The sequence below is a fragment of the Cryptotermes secundus genome, unplaced genomic scaffold (genome assembly GCF_002891405.2).
Source record: "Cryptotermes secundus unplaced genomic scaffold, Csec_1.0 scaffold478, whole genome shotgun sequence".
Classification (NCBI taxonomy): domain Eukaryota; kingdom Metazoa; phylum Arthropoda; class Insecta; order Blattodea; family Kalotermitidae; genus Cryptotermes; species Cryptotermes secundus.
Window position 1 is genome coordinate 590,590 of NW_019721767.1, and position 19,503 is coordinate 610,092.

General features: G+C 38.9%; 2 protein-coding genes across 2 annotated transcripts in view; one reads left to right on the plus strand and one right to left on the minus strand.

The window, feature by feature from the left end:
• The first annotated feature begins 856 nt into the window (after nt 1–856).
• LOC117282054 lies at nt 857–2,710 on the plus strand. The gene is made up of 2 exons (XM_033750180.1): nt 857–1,069; nt 2,061–2,710. Exons 1-2 carry the CDS (start codon nt 933–935, stop codon nt 2,689–2,691), a joined length of 768 nt encoding a protein of 255 aa, XP_033606071.1. The 5' UTR covers nt 857–932; the 3' UTR covers nt 2,692–2,710.
• Nucleotides 2,711–5,584: 2,874 nt separating this feature from the next.
• Nucleotides 5,585–19,503, minus strand: part of LOC111875712 — a 220,563-nt gene continuing 206,644 nt past the window's right edge. Inside the window, exons 6-10 of the mRNA XM_023872172.2 lie at nt 18,601–18,734; nt 16,251–16,398; nt 13,920–14,293; nt 11,484–11,738; nt 5,585–9,901 (exon numbers count right to left, since the gene is read on the minus strand). Coding sequence (XP_023727940.1) covers nt 6,887–9,901; nt 11,484–11,738; nt 13,920–14,293; nt 16,251–16,398; nt 18,601–18,734 — 3,926 coding nt within the window. The 3' untranslated portion in view covers nt 5,585–6,886. The remainder of the gene's footprint in view (nt 9,902–11,483; nt 11,739–13,919; nt 14,294–16,250; nt 16,399–18,600; nt 18,735–19,503) is intronic.

Genomic DNA, 19,503 nt, shown 5'->3' on the forward strand with positions numbered 1-19,503 from the left:
TAGCATTGTACTGTCCTGCTATCTATCGCTCTATCTCGGAGATTGTGATCTGGAGTATAGACGCCATGCTCAGTCGGCAAAATGGTTACCGACTGTTAAATCCACACACGTTCAAAATCACTAAATTGAACAGGAGCGCCCCTCATCTTCAGGGCAAGGGCGAATATTTGTGAACTGAAGTTTCACGTCTATGCTAAAGATGGTGGGAGTTCGTTCCCTCAAAAGCCAGTGACTAGCAACCGAACACCACGTCGTCACATCCCAGAAGATGGCAGGCTCCAAAACAATTCCTTGAGACCCTCAAATCACTTAGTTGTTAACCAGTCTCGTTTCAAATTATCAGTTGCTAATTAGGCACTTAATATGTGGCTAAATTTGAATAATGTGGGAAGAACAGGTCTGCTGATGGACTATAATTTTCCAGAATGTGGAACGCTATGCAGAGGGAATGGTCATTAAGGTAGTACAAAGCCCTGATACAATTACATTAAGCAACAATTGGGAGCACAGGTCATCTGCACTTACGGGACTTGGGGTATGGGCCAGTCAGCTCGATCTCGAACATCTTGAAGATCTTGAGCGAAACTCCCATAGGGGACACAGAAACATGCAGACCAGCCATCTCTACGCATCCTACATGAACTAGATAGTCTGGTAATGACGGGAATCGATCATTATACACCTATCGACATTAGTCGAATCGCATAAGTGTGAGCCAATCAGAGGAACTTGAATTTCCGTTGAGCGTTTTGACCGCTTTGAGATTTGGCGCAATAATGCCGTAATGCTGCGTAGTTCGTGAGGTTTTGTGTGCGCTCTTGAGGTATGTCGTGCAATTAATTAGTAAGTAGGGATTTTGATTTGATGCTGTGAAACGAGAATCGACATTTACGCACGAATTAACATATGCGTGTTATTTTTTTGTATGGATTATGCATACTACGCCCGGTGAAATTAGAAGCAAATACGAAGTCAGAAAGTGTTACTACGACACCTCATCCAAATCATATTTCTGTATTATAAGCATCTTTCGGTGTAGCCTTCTTAGCACCGTAGAATCTCGAAGAAGGTGAGTGTGTACAGTGATTGTGTTATAATTTTTGTATTGTTTCTTGCAGGATAAATGGGAAGGAAGCATAAGTGTTTTGCGCCAGGGTGCATGGCCACCAGTGAGTAAACTGGAATTAAATTCTTCTATTTTCCCAGTTATTCAGCGCGGTATGAGCCAGATCTCACTGTAAAATTTTGGCCAGTGTTATTAAAGGAGGTAAAAATCTTCATTAAATTAATTTCTAATTCTAGTAACAAACTGAAAACCACCTGGAGCATTATAAAATCAGACAGAGGTAGAAAAATTAATAATGCAGGTGTACAGTTTTTAAACATTGATGGGAAGTTAACTGATAATCATGATGTGATTACAGATTCTTTTAATAATAATTTTGAACAATAGCTGGACAACATGAATACCAATAATGTCGTTTCCATTTTCTGTGATTTGAAGAAAACTTTTGCCTGTGTCAATATCTGTTTGTCTAGCTCCATCTGCCTCTCTGTCTAAAGTAGAATTTTATGGAATAGTTGGTAAGGCCAGTGCATTGATAAAATCCTATCTCAAAGATAGATACCAAAGGGTAAATTAATTTTACTCATTGGAGGAATAATTTAACTTCAATGTTAATTACTGATCCCTTATATGCTGGATGCCTAGTAGTATACTTTTATGTTTCATTATTATAGTCTTCTGTCATTAGTGTGTTGCATTCTTTCACATATATTTTATAACAGTGTTAATGATTTAGTCACTGTGATTTGTCTTTGATAATATGTGTAATTGTTATGGATTAAGTATAGTTAATTTTTATATATATAATTGATGGGAATTGTCCTGTTGTCTTTGACTATTACTATAGCCACTGTTCTTCCAGCCATGTAAGGATTCATGGAAAGTAAATAAATGAATGAATGTTTTAGTACATGATGTAGCACCTACACCATGGTTGTAATGTTTACTGATGAATTATTTCAAGGTTTTGAGACAATATGTAATACTCTTACAGGGCTATGGTATGGGCAGGAAGAGTTGGGTTATCCTGTACTACTGATTCTGCTACAATGCTGTACCATAAAGTTTTGTGCAGCAAACACTTCTCTGAAAGTGATTTCACCACAGCAGAAAGGGTACACCTTAACAGATTTGCAGTTCCATATGGCACAGATTCTGCTGCACAGTCACCCCCACAACCTCCTGGTCATTCATTACACACCTCTTCCTTTGATCCCTTGCCTTCAGGTTTAACTCCTGAAAGTGAGCTTAATGTCCTACCGCCCACCAGAACCTACAGCAAGACACTTGTGCCCTCTGCTGTAGCACCTGTTCCTGTCCATGCAGACAGTCCTTCCACTTCCTTTAAAATGTCTGCAATCCAATTATCACCAACAGCAGCCAACATTTTGCCAGCGAAAGAAACCTCCCTTCTCTTAGGCTCTGAAAATATATATGCTTCTGATGGGGCACTCAGGCATATCAGGTGTCAAAGTTCCTCCTCAAAGCCCAGAGCAAGGCGTTCTCTGCTGAAAGAACTTAATTTGGCTTTGCTTTCTGAACTGACACCGAGGAAAAGGAAATTATATGAACAAATTTGGAATAAGGAGAGTGCACAGGCCGAGAAGTCTGTGATGCTGCAATAGTGTAAATTTGGTCAGGACTCAATTGCCCATAAAAAGGAGTGATTAAACAGCTGTTATGTCAGACTCCAGTATTATTAATAAGATGAAAATCATCATCTTTAAAGGAGACATGAAACGATGCATACGAATTGTGTTTATTTTTTAATCTGTTGCAAGCAAGGGAAGCAAGCTGCAATTGATCATTTAATGATTTCTCAACATCAAATGCTGTTACCTCTGGGGAAAACTGAGAGACATAAAGGGACTTCATATGGACTCTCTTCTGCACAACAGAGAGAGAATAAGAGCTCACTCCGATCATGGCAACCCTGGGTTTCTTGGTGGTATTGGTAACAGCAGTGTTTACAGGAGGCGAGGTTACCTGCTTCTTCTTAACTACCATTACATAATCGTCACTCGAAGGGTTTTCACCCATCACAACGGATGGCTCAGGAAGTGAATTTATAGCAGGAGCTGTGACCTTGGCGACACTAGGTTTACCATCCACTACACACACAACATCCCTGTATGATCTAGCTGAAGCTATGGCAGATGTAGCAGCCTCATGCTGTGTTGATTGCACATGTGTGGGCTCCTGTTGTAGTTCGCGCAGTTGTGCCTTCATGGTTTCATTGTCGATTCTAAGTTGTTGCACTTCACTGCTTAGTTTTGACGCCATCACTACTAAAGATTGTACAGTCTCCAAGGTAGAGAAGCCATTAGCGTGAACTGTTTTCAGCTGCACATTGAGAAAATCTTTATCCCCTATACATGAAGCAGTACACTGTAGCTCTGCGGAAATTGCTTCCTTCTGGTTACTCTTGCAGAAGGAATGTTCGTTTGCGGCATCCCCCATGAGTTTCATACAACTGTCAGACTTGTAAGTGGACTTACCCATGAATGCATTCACAACATTGGTCCCCGGCACACAAGTAGGCAAACAATTACAATGAAAGTGCCAGTTGCACTCACCACACAGTGAATAGAATTTTGTTTTATGTAAAATGGCTTTTCACAAAGTGGACAGAGGTCCTTACTGGCCATACCTAACCAGCAGCACACAGAGACACCAGGCACTCAAGCGGGTGGGATCACAACCACGACACGTCCGTACAGCTCGAGCAATTATTATAATTTTTTAAAGTTATTTTGTGTATTTCTATGTACTCGTGCCAACTTTGTAATTGGCCTCTTTAAGTTTACATGCAAATAAACACGAATTGAATTTAATTATTATTATTTGGATGTGTTAGCACAGAGAAGTAAAAATTAATTGAGTTATTGTTATTACGTGTATTGTTCTTTCTTGACACAAAATGGCATAACCATTGAAAATGTACATATTTGATTTTACTCACCTGTTAACACTAACTTTAATTTTTCTTGGAATTATTATTAATTTATTGTCATTATATAGACTCATATTTTGTATTATGTTCTGTAATTATTTTTGTGTACTCGTGCTAACTTTGTAATTGGCCTCTGTGCGGTTAAGTTTGCACGTAAATGAACATGAATTGAATCATCTTCATCTGTATTCTCTTGTGCTTTCCATGTATATGTAGCCTTTTTTTCTGCTTTCTTTCTTGACAGAATAAAGTAGGCTTAATAAATTTACTATGCTGTCAGTATGTGTACCTTAATTTCAGCTTTTGTACCAACCAACCACCAAACCACCCAACCAGTTTCTATAAAAATTAATATTAATATTATGCTGTTAGGTACTATGTGGAGGTGAGATAAGTACCTCTACTGTAGCACAGCGAGTCATAGAAGATGACAAAAAGTGAACCTTGTGCTTGAGTGTATAACTGGGCCACCCTGTCAAATACAGAGACTTGGTCCTCCAGGTTGGGGGTTAGTTGCAAGGCTGTGATTTTGCTCTGTCAATGCTCATTGTTGTCAAATAGAAAGAAGTGAAAACCACATCAAATCTGGCAGAATTTTATAAGGAAGACTGTGGCTCAAAAAGGGCTGTTTTACCAATGATAACAACAGTGGTGGTGGTGCCGCCACTGCCACCAGTAGAGGCCATTCGAAGTCATATTTAATTAGTCCTTGGCTTCAGGGTTATCTAAGAACCTTTCTGCCCTTTTTACAACAGATGCACATTTTTCTCTGTGCCTCTAAATACAGCCAAGAAGGAAACAATTAGACTTCACAACACAGAATCTAAAAAAGCCAGAAAAGGACGCATCACTGCATGGACCTCTGAGGATGCCAAATAAAACCCCAATTTTTCATTTTAGCAGAAGGGGCACAAGGACACAAACCACATGTGTTCAAAATCTTAAATATTAGACATTAATACGATACTTAATCTATTTAATTGTAGATAACGTTTTTTATATAATGGCTTCTGAGTAAGTATTACAATGACACAAGTTGGTCACATGCCTTTTGAAGCTGGTCACAGCTGACTGAAATGTGTAAAGGCAGTAAATATCTACAAATTGAATCACACAGGACAGTGTTATCAGTTATTCTGTAATTTAGTTTACTAGTGTGACGGACAAGAATGGATAAAGTTTAAGTTTCTCTAATGCTTTCCCAAGACCTATTGTTAGCCAAGTTTTCAGAAGCTCTGAACATATTTGATATTTTAACATGATATTTATTTACTAACGATTTTTTCTTTTGTGGTGTGACTGTGTGACAGCACTGTTTTATCTCTCTGAAGCAGTAATGAAGTTGTATCTCTTCTGTTCTGCTCCTCCACCCTGACAAGAGCAGGAGCTCAAAGATTTTGTTGATGATCCACAGATTGCGCATCAAAATGTTAATGTGGTGCAAGTAGCTTCACAATTTTAATGATTCATTTGTACTATATCACTCAACTGTATACATAAGTACATTATTAGCATTTGATAACAGTTTTACATTACAATTGGAGATGGCTAAAATTTCACTACACTCAAAATGTATTTATTACCAAATCAATATGCTAAGTAAATAACTATACACATAATTCCACTCACTTTATTCGCTGTGTGTAAAAACATGGAAAAATATATAAAAATATATTCATACAGTGATAATACTGTCAATGTGTGGAACTGACTGCTAAACTTCATCTAGTGCTGAGGTTAAAAATGGTGGATCTGTACCTCCACTCTCTGATATGTCTTCATGGCATAGTACTTCATTAATTAGGTACAGTGACAACTTCATCTTCTTGGTTTTATCAGTGACAGCATTCAGTCTTGAGCATCATCATTTTGTCAAGCAACCATGGACAATTTCTGCCCTCTGCAGTGGCAGTAAGATAGCAATGGAAGTGAGAGTATCCTCTAACACTTACGGGACTGACATCAGTTTTCTAACCATGCTTCACTTACCTGCTCTGTAAGTGACTTTAGATAGCCATGTCAATCAAAATGTTAAACATATTGTTCTCTTAAAAGTGTGTTATTTATTGTCATAGGTATGTTATTTGCAGTACAGATGTGAGTAATGATATATTTTAATGCAACACAGTTTTATGGGTTTTACATTACTGTTAGTTTAGTTGAGTCTTATTTTTAAACTTTCTTATACAGCATATAATACCAATGACAAGGAAAACTTGGTGTGTTTTCTAATGTAAACCGAATATGCACAGAAACTTGTGCGGTATACTGATACATGGTAAGCAGGAACAGGTGCAAGAAGCCTGTGTGATTACCAATGGGAGCAGATTTAACCATGTTAAACTCTAAAAACTTGAACAAAAAAACTAGCAATAAATACAAATATCATCTTTGTTGCAACAGTGACTTATTTACAATTACTTACAATCTCTTATATTATATTTAATATTACTTTCATAAGTAATAAAGCTCATTTCACTATAAGGAGTTCATACATTTTTAACATTAATATAAAAAACAGTCTTCCTTAACATTAAGTTGGCATGGATGCTGCATGCCTTTATATACAAGATTGCACTTTCGGCCCTCAAAATACTACATTTGTATACATGTATATAAGTTATTACAAGTTATTATGTACATATATACAAGTGTGGAATTACAAATAAAATGTACAGAGAAGTTTGAAACTGAGTTAACAAATTCATTGTCTTTCTTTTCACACTACTTTCTGCATAGCTATTAGAAGAGCATACATAATTTGTAATATATTATCTACATTCTGTTCATAAGCTTTAGTCATTTGTTTGAAATGTTTCAAACTAAACACCATACTTGAAGAAGTTGAGTAACTAGGTATTTAATTACTAACTCCGTACTGATCTTCGGTGACCACTACCTGGGGGCAGAACAGTCACAAAGCTTACATTCTCAGAGTCACTGCTGCTGACTCCTGCATCTTCCAGTAGCACTGATTTGCTTATCGCTTTTATCAGGTCTGATCCCACCCCACTGTCAACAGACTCAGTAACCACAGCACACGTTGAGAGCTTCCGGAAACTACCGAAAAAGAAAGAGTCTGTTGCAATGCTCTCTGCACCGGATTCACTGGCACCATCACACAGAGATTCATCAGTCTCACTCACACTTCCATGTCCTTGACTCGAATTTTGTCCCTCCACAGTTTTTCTTATCTGTGTGTGTCTGCTGGATTCATTTGAGTCAGTGCTGAGATAACCGGAGTCCTCTGGCTTGTGAGGCACTTTGGTTACTGACTTTTCAACCATGCGACGCCATGTCTTTTTAACCGAATCTGAGCTCTGCTTGTCTCTCATATGTTTCACCAAGTCTTTTCCTACATTTTGCTGACTAGTTAACAGACCATCATCACTTCCCATTTCCTTTCTGAGATTTTTGGCTGTAGCTGATGCACTCCCTTGTACAGTCTTAGTTTCAGCAGACTGGAGAATGAACTCACTGTTGACTTCAGTATCTCTAGAGTTTGAGAATTTGTTCTTCAAACTTCTTTCTACCCGATGTCCAAGTGTTTGGCTTCCATCCTGTTCCTCATCTCCTGAGAAGGGTGTCATGTAGAATGCTTCATAGTCAGAGGAGTTGAGGCTGTCCACAGAAGCACCAGACAAATTTGAAATTGTTTCTACATCGCACGAAGCTGTTGTAGATGTGGAGGAGATGGTGGAAATGTCCTGGGAGAAGGGATTGCTCTCTTCATGACATTTAGACTGTGGTAGAGGAGGTAAGGGCCTACGAGCAGGATCAGATACCATTCTCTTCTGGCTGATGCTTCTGCCAGCCCCGTTTTTTGGCGGCAGTGGTGGTTTGATGGACCTTGGAGGTAAGGGTGGAGTTAGTTCGATTTTGTACAGAGGACGTGGAGGTGGTGGGTCTTCATACAGAGAAATAGCTTTGGGAGGTAGTGGTGGTATGATGTCAGGAGGTTCAGGTTTGTGAAGACCATTTAGCATTCCTGGTGGTGTTGGTGGCCTCTGTCGCTTTGCCTGCTTTGCTTCTGGATTCAGGATTATCTCTTCTCTTGGCAGTATGTGGTGACCACGTTTCCAGGACAGTGTATGGTTGAAGTCCCGTTCGCTTGTCAAAGATCGTGTAGAACCCATGAGACTGACAGTGTCCATGTCAGTACGATGTTGGGTGCGTGCTTCATATATCTCACGGAGACTGCCAAATGCTCTATGCAATGGAGATGCAGACAAGATCTGAGACAGATCATCTGATCCAGTCTGACTCAAAGAATCGCTTCTAAAGCTGCCAGTAGTACGAAGAAGTATTTGGACTGGCCTCTCTAGAGAGTCGTTGAAGTTCTCCGCATGTCTGCTTGAATATGAGGTTGCGGTAGTTGGTTCATCTATTTTGTATTTATTTGTCTTTCTGTCGAGAGTATCTGGTTCGAAACTGTCAGAATCATCAGGGAGAGGAATATAATTTTCTGGGGAATCTTCCACCTGGATGGTTAAATGTCCAGGCTTCTCCATGGGTTCAGCATATTGGATCTTAGGGCCATTAGTGCTTCTAGAAGTGGTATTGTTTGGCGAATTGGATGCACTGCTGAAATTGTATCCATCATTCACATATACTTCACTGACAAGGCTGTATCCATCAGTATGGTTCAGCAGTTGTGGAAGGTTGTACAACTTAATATCTTTGCTCATATTGCCTATATTTGCATCAGGATTCAGCACAATAATTTCATATTCATGATCATCAGCTGGTGCTTCTTTTGAAACTTTATTGTTTTCTAGTTTCAGTTTGGAAATTGTTTTACTTCCTGTCTGGATATTGAAGATCTCATTCCTCATTGTGAGTACTTCTTCAAGAGGTAGTGCTGAACTTAAGGTTGGGCTTGGCTGTGGTGACACATCCCCATATTCGGTTGGAGTAGAGATACCTTTTCCATCCATCTCTCTTGATGATCGCTCCAGGCTGTCAGCTTCATAGTCTTCTCCAGAAGATCTTCTTTGATCATCGGGAGTGTTGGCTAGAGACCTAAGATGTACATCCATTTCATAAGACTTCATAGTCTCAAGGCCACGCTGACCCACTAGTTCTTTTATTACTGCATCCATCAACTGCTTTGTCATGACAGGCTCCACTGCTTCTTTATTTCTGTCCTTACTGCAAACATTGGTGTTTTTATCACTTATGGTTGAGGATGGAAGTGGTGGTGGGGGAGGACAAGGTAAACTTTTCATAAGTGTTGGCTGCATTTTGGTTTCTTTGTATGTTACTGATGCATCCTTTGTGTGTTGTAATACTTTTGATGGTGGCGGTGGAGGTGGAGGAATAAGCTTACCATTACTGTGTTTGACATTTGGTATGGCAAGAATTGCTGAATCCACAGCTTTGTTTCTCTTTGGAACGTCATCAGTTTTTGGTATGCTAGGAGCTTTGCCTTTGTGAGAAGCTTTTATACGGTCAGTTGGGTTTGAGAGATTTGAAGCATTGTCCTTCGACACTGTTTGGGCAGATATCTTTACAACAGGAACATCTTCTAGCCATTTCCTGATGCTGTTCTGTTTGCTCTCAGGACTGCAGCAGGCCTGGCAAGAAGCTGCCTGTTCCTCAAGTGCTGGCATGTTTTCAGCAGCCCCCATGGTGCATCCAGGACATCCAGAACATCCCCGGCGACGGTTATTTTCCCGCTTAAGATTGACAGTACTTATACTATCACATCTGCTGGAACGTCCACCATAACAGGATCCAGGTGGGCCTTCCTGCTGCAGTTGCTCCTCTTCAGGAATTCCCATCAGTGTGGGAGAGAACCGTTTTGCCACCATTTTATGCTTTGCGATGGCAATCACCTCTCGGATCTTTGTAAGAAATTCAAGAGCAGCTGGTGGTGGAGCCTGTACATAAACAGGAGTTGTAATCACTTAAACCATAATAAAAGTTCCAAGTATGAATTGTGACAGAATTGACACCACACTTTAATAATGCACTATGGGATCAAATTCTTCTAGAGAAGGCAAGAGGCCTTCAGCTGGTCAAGAAATTCCCCATCATCTTTGGAACATGTAGGTTCATTACACAAAGACAAAACAACTCTGTCCAGTGTGACTATTTAAGTTTTTACAACTTGAAAACTTAGCACCCTTACATGTTTCGGTCTTTACGGACCATCTTCAGGGGGAACATCGATACTTATTTGGAAACTACTATCACAGTGGGTGTTCTGAGTGCTAAAATACATACACACACAATGCCTGCAATGCACAATATACACAATATCCAACTTTTCCACAACCACAGCAGCTTTCATGGTATATTAAAGTTTTTAAAATTTTGCTGTTTAAGTTAAAATTTATAAACCAAGTAGGTTCGTGTCCCTTCTCCTACTGCCCCCATCAAGAAAGACGATAGGAGAAGGGACGTGAACCTACTTGGTTTATAAATTTTAACTTAAACAGCAAAATTTTAAAAACTTTAATATACCATGAAAGCTGCTGTGGTTGTGGAAAAGTTGGATATTGTGTATATTGTGCATTGCAGGCATTGTGTGTGTATGTATTTTAGCACTCAGAACACCCACTGTGATAGTAGTTTCCAAATAAGTATCGATTTTCCCCCTGAAGATGGTCCGTAAAGACCGAAACATGTAAGGGTGCTAATTTTTCAAGTAGTAAAAACCTAAATAGTCACACTGGATGGAGTTGTTTTGTCTTTGTAATTGTTGGTGTGACGGACCAGAATGAAACAGATCAAATTCATTACACAAGTTTACAGGAGCCTGCATTAGACCCTGTATTGAGTCAGATGAAACCAATCCATATCTTGAAGATTCAATTGATTCTCTCACTGGAGGTGACAAGCTTACAGTGTAGAACTGTATTTATTCATCAGTGGTGAATAAATGGTGTTCATACATACCCCAGTCCTTGTAAAACCATACCTTGTCACCCATAAACCTGTAGCATGGACTGTTCCACCCATTTTGTCACAGTTCATTGCATGCTGTGTGTGGTAGCCAGTATGCATATTATTGTTTTCATGGAAAGCTTTACTCAATCAAGGAGTGCCTACCTACCACTCAGCGCTACAGCCCTGGGTGAGGAATGGACTGACACATGATGACCCGAGGTTCACTGTTAGGTTTCTGAACAAAATTTTTTTACAGGATGAGGTTGTAAGCCTCATGTCCAACCCCCAACCTGGAGGACCAGGGTATCTCTCTTAGTCTGGACTTTACCCTTTGACCTTTCCGGCATGAGTGACCCTACTTGTAGTTAAATTACTGCTGGCATAGCTCTCCAGGTCACAGAGTCATGCAGGCCCCATCACCACGACAAGGTGGAGATACCTTTGAGGGGGCAATCAAGGAGTACATAGTGACAGAAGACACCATTCAAGAAGTTTCAAAAGGCATTTTGGAAAAAGTGTGAAAGTAGGTCAACATCAATGAAATACTGTGTTCAGAAATAATTTACTTACAACGAGTAGCTCTGGCTCAAAATATGCAGGATTGAAATACAGTTTTCTTCTAGCTGTGCCATTTGTTATGGCTCGGACGGTCTCTGGTCTTTCCTCTCGTCCCTCCAGTGTCTCTACTATGGATACATTCTCTTCTGGTAATCGTTCGATGGAACTTGGTTCTTGCGTTTGAATTGACTCTGAGAAGCAGAGTTCATTAGGTTGCAAAGAGAATGACATGCCACAGGAATGCACCAGTGCTGCCGTCACCTGAACCTGCAAAGAGGAATGTCTTTATATTTTGTTAAAATGAAGAAGAATAAGATAAGCACAAGTAAACAAGACATGCATTCACACCTCATTATAAGAAACTGCTTCATTGACCTCGGTGGATAGAAGAAAAATAATGAGGTATGTTCATAGAAACCACTTATAGAGATATAAAATGGGCTGAACTAGTTTTGGAAAGGATTTTATGAAGTATGAGGAAAGCAGGATATGTGGCAACAGGAAGTACAGAAGAGTTTTGTGGAAGAATATATATACATCGCACTCTTGGAAACCTCAGACTCACTGGGATGATAATATTAAAACGTGTTATGACAGTATGGATTATTTTGTTTGACTGACAGGTATTTAAGAAAGACTGTGTTGTTGAATTAAATGTTAACTTCCAAAAACAATGTTTCATATTCCACAAGCTGCAGAGCCCTTGGTGGCAAATATCTTATTATGCTTTGTAATAAGCATATTGAAGACTAGGTTTTGAGATTTCACTTTGCCAAATTGTTCCTTCCATACAGTGGTTAAAATTTAGAACCCTGGTTTCCATGTAAGAAATATATGTTATGAACATGAAATATACCTCACATTACTGATCAGTCATTCACAATTCCTTTTTTTTAAATTTGTTTTTAGAGATAACAAATGTTGTTATTATCGGTTATGTACATGTCTATGTAACATTAGTTTTTTTTCTGGACTAAGTCCATGGGGCAGAGTCATTTTTTAGAAACTGGCAATCACTTAGTTTTCAAGGATTCCCTACCAATTATGGAATCTGAAGGTTCATTGCTATTTTTGTAACAGTCTAATACTGCAACACAGCCTGAGCCAGTTCAGACCAGTCCACACCTTTAAATATTATTTATTAAGGACCCACTTTACTATTATCATCTCTTCTATGCCCAGGTCTTCTAAGTAGTCTCTTCCCAACTAGCTTAGAATATGTATCAGTGATTCAGTTCTGTTAACAAAGTGATGTACAATTTGGTTCAATAACAACAGGATATTTCTTCACCAGCTGTGTAACTATTAACATTTCATAGAGCTGGACAGTGATTAATTTTGCCTTTGCAATAATACAGGACTACCTTGACCAGTGGGGTATGCCAAGCATGCACCTGGCAAACATGTGTACATATCTGCTCCAAGTTTGTTTGACTTGTTAACAATGTTGACAGTCATATGTAACCTCAGTAGTTGAGTAAACTTAAACCTCTTATCCATATGAACTATGTTACAAGAGGTGTCTACATTACATAAATGGTCCTCTTTGGTTTGTCATTTGCACTGAATATTCATTTAACTAACCTTTCGAAGTGCACAGGTAATGAAATGTTGGTTTATACTCGTAGAATGATTACTAATGATGAATTGAAAAGAATGTGGAAGGAAGAAGTCATGTCCGTGTTAAGATTCCATCATAGACTTTCTCAGTAGACCCATGAAGTTCTTAGTAAGAATAGCTTGCTTCAGATTCAAAATTCCAAAGAATGTTTTTTGGAACATGATCAAGTGCTAACCACTTGACACATTCATCTGATGTGTCTGTTTTGATTTATGTTTATGAAATATTCTTAGAACACACAAATATTACATTTTTCTTAAGTGTTTTGAAAACCTACATCATCTTATTCTTGATTTAATTTCAACCAGGTTTTTACTGTTGTATCTCTTACTTACTTATCTGTAGTGCATCCAGCCACTGCACTCAGAAACCTTATGTTTGTTGCTTCTCCTTTTCTTTGTTTGCTTCCTTTTTGTCAAAGTCTAGAATTTGTATTCATTTTACAGAGTCCTTTCTTTCCCTGCTGCTTATCAGGTGGATTCTAAGGAGACAACTAACAATTTAACTGCTTTAAGAAGAGGCCCTCTTGAGAAACTGATAGTACTTCTGTTATTCAAAACATTTCCTGCCTCCTACGGACCCAATAGGTTCATTACCATGTTCTTGACACCCCACAAGATCCCAGCCTGAGCCAATTGAATCTAGTCCAGACCCTCACACACTGTCTGTTAAAGATCCATTTTAATATTATTCTCCCATCTATGCCCAAGTTCCCAAAGTGCTCATTTCTGACTAATAAAAATACAGACCTGCATTTATTCTGACTGAAATTTGATCAAACTGGGCATATCTAACTAGAAAACATCCAGAAGAAAGTGCACACTGACATTTTGAGGCATCCTGTTGCTGTCATCAGATGTTGGAGCAATGTCTGACACTGCATCAGTTTCCGAGCAGCAGCTGGCTGAGTCACTAAGGTAGCTGCCTGTTTCAAGGGGGTGCCTCTTTGATGAGAGCAATGGGTTGTTCTTCACTACCCCCTCCTCAGGCACAGAGAGGTGAACAGGCTGTCCGTTGTGGTGGTCCCGCAGCTTCTCTCTACGGCGTCTCCTTACGTGAAGGTATAGGAACACTGATGCCACATAGATTAGTCCCAGCAGGATGGAACATACTCCAATGGCAATGTACTCAGTCACACTGAGTCCCCGACCATCACCAACTGTGGAATGGACATCTGCTCCAAATGACCACTCTCGAACACCTATTAAAATACAGACAGTTACTTGAAAAGGTTCTAGTTTCGATACCTGAAGAATAGACTTAGCACGGATGTAAGGCTAAAATTAAAAATGGAACTCAAGTAAATAGGATGTGAAGGTATTGACTGAATTAAAATGTCTCATGGTAAGGTCCAATGACGGGCTTTTGTAAACACAGTAATGGATCTTCAGGTTCCACAAGAGGCAGGAATTTTTTGACCAGGCTAGTGACTATTAGTCTCTCAAGAGGACTTTGCTAAATGGAGTAAGTCAATTAATAAATGGGCCTCACCCACTATGCTACGATGTCCTGCACTCGTATGCATCTGAGCATATTAACAATGACTTACAAAATGTTATAACAACATTGAGACTTTGCTCAGTTTAGGTCTATCATCACATTGACCTCTTATGCTGTTTCATTATTACATTATTGCTTCTGTGATTAATATATTGATTCTACTGTTTGTAGCAGTGGAGTAATTAGGTTCTGGGTTTGAATCTCAGCCCATAGACCTGCTATTCTAATTGAGGGGTTTTGATGGTTACCCTTACTACTCTAAACAAGTGCTCAGAGAGGCCATGTTCATGTTCATCCAATAGCTGCTTGTGGACTGAATGTATGATGGGGCTTATAGCAAATCCAAGAAATTGCCAGATTGTAAGAGACCTCTTTTTCATTATGACCCATTAGTTGTGGGGCTTATAGCAAATCCAAGAAATTGCCAGATTGTCAGAGACCTCTTTTCCATTATGACCCATTAGTTGTAGCTCTTGCAGTCTACAGAATTAAATGCAGTTAATTACGTCCATTAATTTGTGGCACTAGACAGAAGCTCAGTAGCTATAAATTAGCAGGGCAAAACTATCACAGAAGCTAAAAGTTTTAAAATTCACATAAATGTGAATATGGAGAGCAGATAATTGGTTGGTTTTCACATGCTTTCAGAAGTGTTTCTGATCATTAATACTGACGCCATCTATGTAGTATTAACACAATACAGGTCTACTCTCTTCACTTATGCTTAATTCACTGTTCATCTTACATCACAAAATTGAGAATGATCTATTTCCCTCATTCAATTTTCATCCTTTTTCTTCCTTCAGTCCATATTTCCTATCATTCTGCATTTTTGACAACAAACTTTCACCTCAGATGTGCACCTTCTTACAACCATTGAAATAAGCACAAGAAGAGTATTTTATATCAAGCATAAGAAACACATGGACAGTTAGCCATTATTATTTCTTCATTTTCAGTCATTCCAACACTATACATTTCTTGATTTCTTAAAGTAAATTGATTGTTAGCCCCAGTAGCTCTTAATAATGCATTGCCTCTACTGCGTTCTGCTTCCTTTCTGAAATATTATGTTATGATACCACTTGATGTTGTATAGTCTATTATTTTGAGAGTCACATATATCCAATACATTTGGTTGACTACATACACATTAACCAACCATTTCACACCAGTATCTCAAATATTTATTCATTTAGTTACTTTATGATAATGTGCCAACTATCAATATTGCATAGTGACAATTAAGTTGTTTTATCGAATGATAAAGTGGAAGTAAGATGGGGGGGGGTGCCGGTCACGGTAGCAGAGCGGTCTAAGGCATGCACTGTCTTCGCTCGCTCGGAAGCTGGGATCGTGGGTTCGAATCCCACTCAGGGCATGGATGTTTGTGTGCGTTTTTCTGTGTTTGTCTACAGGTAGAGGCCTTGCGACGAGCTGATCACTCGCCCAAGGAGTCCTACCATATGTGTAAGATCTAGAAAAACCGAAGTGAACGGAGTTCATGGAGGTAACCCTAGGCCCACCAGGGCTGTAGTGCCAAGGAAAAAAAAAAGGGGGGGGGGGGAAGAGCCCACCATAATATATTTTAAGACCCCATTTTTGTTGGCCTCAAGAGAACATGGAAGATCTTCTGCAGTGTCTCGAATTGGACTCACTTGGTGTTCCTGCCACCCTGAAGGCCACACAAGGAGTGAAGATGCTTTGGTCCTGGCCACCCTTGCCATTTCCAACATCCTTGCACATTAAGTGGACAAGCATGAGACGGCCCTCCATGCTGAAACGTAGATCCACTTCTCCTAGCCACTGCAACAGATAAATGCTGCATGTATTTCAAGTTATGGATGGAGAACGATTTGTATCAACTTAGATTTTGGCTGGCTCAGTGACTAATAAACTTTAACAGGCATGTGATAACTCTTGTGATCATAAAAATGCATCCTTGACTTCCATAAAAGGTAGGGAATTTCTTTACAACCTAAGAGACTTATTTTCTTTAGAAGGATCCTTCTTCATGGAGATAGTGTGCTGGTTAATATGAACATGATATTTTAAAGACAAGATTAAAATGTATCAGTAGTGGTCTAAGGCTGATGAATGGTCATCAATAAATATATTATCTTGATGAGTTTGATTAGATAGTAACATAAATTTTACTTTTGCAAAGTCCCATTTAATCAATGAATATATGTAGGCAAAAGGAAATTGAAAGCAACTGTAAAATAATTGATTCTATTATATTAAGGCTATTATGGAGTAATGGGTCATTAAATCATTCAGAGCTGAGCAAATCATATGTCTTAATGATCTGAGAAACTGGATACGTTCTGTATAGTCATTATATCTGCTGAATGGGAAATGCTTCAACAAAAAATGTGGGTAGCTAAAATTTAAGTAGTACAGTCTTTAGATACTGAAATTTGATTTGTTTCATGTTTTAATAGCATATCATATTCGACTCAATCTAAACAATATTTTATTACAAACTCATTAACTCATAACAACAAAAATAATTAATTGTGTTCTGCTGTGTTTCACACTGACATCATATTAGGCATTTGGTAGGAATGCCAGCTCTTTTTTCACTTTTACCGATTAAGTGATTTAATTTTCTCCAGTTCATAATTAACTTCTGAAACTGTGAATCTTCTGGACATTTTGTAGGACTCTGGGTAAGGGATCAGCCAATTTCAAGGGCACTACCCACACTAGACACTGACTCTGTAGGTTATATTTAATCCAAACTCCAAGTGGGTGGGATGTCATTTAATACAACTAATGTAAATAACACACCTGAGGATGGCACAGCGATGCCAAAACTTGTAGTGAAGTGACATGTGAGATTGTGTGCACTAGAAGAGGGTCAATACATACATATCATGGACTAGAATTAGTGCAACAGGACGCTAAAATACAACATTACAACTAAGACATGATATCAGGAGATAGAAATTGTTCTCGATAAGAATTCATTGTACGGGTAGGCCAATATCACTTAAAATATTTGTGGCATAAAATTACTCATTTTCTCAAAAGAAGGTATGCTGACAGACCAAACCCCATCCAATACAGACTATTTATAGAGATGTAGTAGTTAAGTATTATAAAGAAAGAAATGTAAAATATTAATAGTTATGATGAGAGTGTAATGTAAATAGAAGAAATAGAGCTACAGTGTTGAGACTGTTATTTTATTAAATGTCTAAGCTGTAGTTAAAAGCACAACTTATTGTTGAAGTGCATATTCAAGTCTGATTATTTGTAATAAAATTTTGTCAGTAACTTATAGCCTTTCAATATGTGACACAGATATCTAAATAATTTAAGAAGCCCTAATATGAAAGAAAACGATTCAATATTTCCATGAATGTCTTTGATATCAACAGAAAATTCTGAGCAAGTTGGTTCAAGCAGGAAACTTAATTCTTGTGGCTTATATTTGGGAGGTGCTGGACTCAAATCTCCGCTGGTGCACCAATTTTCCCGATTTAAGTTTACTGTGCGTTTCCTCAGTCCCTCCAGACAAACGTAATGTGACATCGTGTAGTCTGGTATAAGATTACCGACGTTTCGGATGAACGTGCTGCCTACGTCTTCAGAATTGAAGAATGAGCCGTTGTAAGAAACGTAGGCATTCCTCTATCAGACTACATAGCATCACATTTCTGAACATAATATTTTCCACATAAACAATGAATTCAACAACGACTGACTTTCTTAGTAGTTTCTCCAGATTTATCAGGACCACTTCCATTGGCGGAAGTGGTGAACTTCCTTGGTAGCGTTGCGCAGGCGCAGTTTTAGCGGTAATGAGACATTTTATGCGAGGATGCATTCTTGAAGACCTCGCTAATTGAAGACGAGTTTTGAAATACATACGTGAATCTTGCCAAATTTTGGAGGAGATTTGCATTATTTCAAACTGTGCGCATTAAGTGAGACTTCATTAATATTATTTATATCATATTATTTGAAATTCATATAATATGCAATCGCACTGTGCAGTACCTGCAAGAACGTGCGACCTTCGTCCCTGAAGAGACGCAATGGCGGTTCTGTGTATGAGTTGTTGTGGAGATCAACCCAGCCAGCTCGGGTAAGAAACTGGGCACCGGATACAACACAGATGGGCGTAACCACACCTGCAACAAAATAGACAAACATGGCGCGAACTCTGCCTGTTGGTTTAGGGTACGTCAGGGTGCAAGGCTATTTGTGTCTGAAAACAGCCAAATTCAAAGAGTGAAATTGGGGGGGGGGGAATTTATGTACAGATATTATAATAATATGCTAAATTGTACAGGGCTTATACTGATGTATTAAAAACAGCAATGAAATGAGACGCACACAAGGATTTCTGAAGTTCAAGTGAAGTGACGTAGAAGATTAAAGTTTTAAAATGACATATAATATTCGGTCCAATTTTATTCACCCTTTGTAGCCAAACTATTGACATAGGATACGTCTTATACGTATAACACATATAAAAAAAAAGTAAAAGTAAAGCTATCCTTGTAACAGGCCGTGAAGGCCCATAGGGTTGTGAGACGTAGAGGGTCCCACATTATCCAAACAATCGGCTCAAAGATGGCGGTAAGGTTGTCAGCCTTACGCGCCGGCCGCGCTCTACTCACCAGGAAACTTATTTATTTAATTCCTGGTACTCATTTCTGTTAGGGTCTGAGTGAACCCCAGGGCCATAGTGCGACCCGAAGGATTAGGTCAATTGAAAAAATCCAATGACTTCATCGGTATTTCTTCCAACTTGTAGCATAGTGCCTTAACCACTACGCTACCGCGTACGTATAAAACAGATACACATCTGAAAGTAACATAAATACAGTATATCAGCTAAGTTCCTTCATGACATAAGACAATACAGATACAATTTTTGAAAACCATCGAACTCAA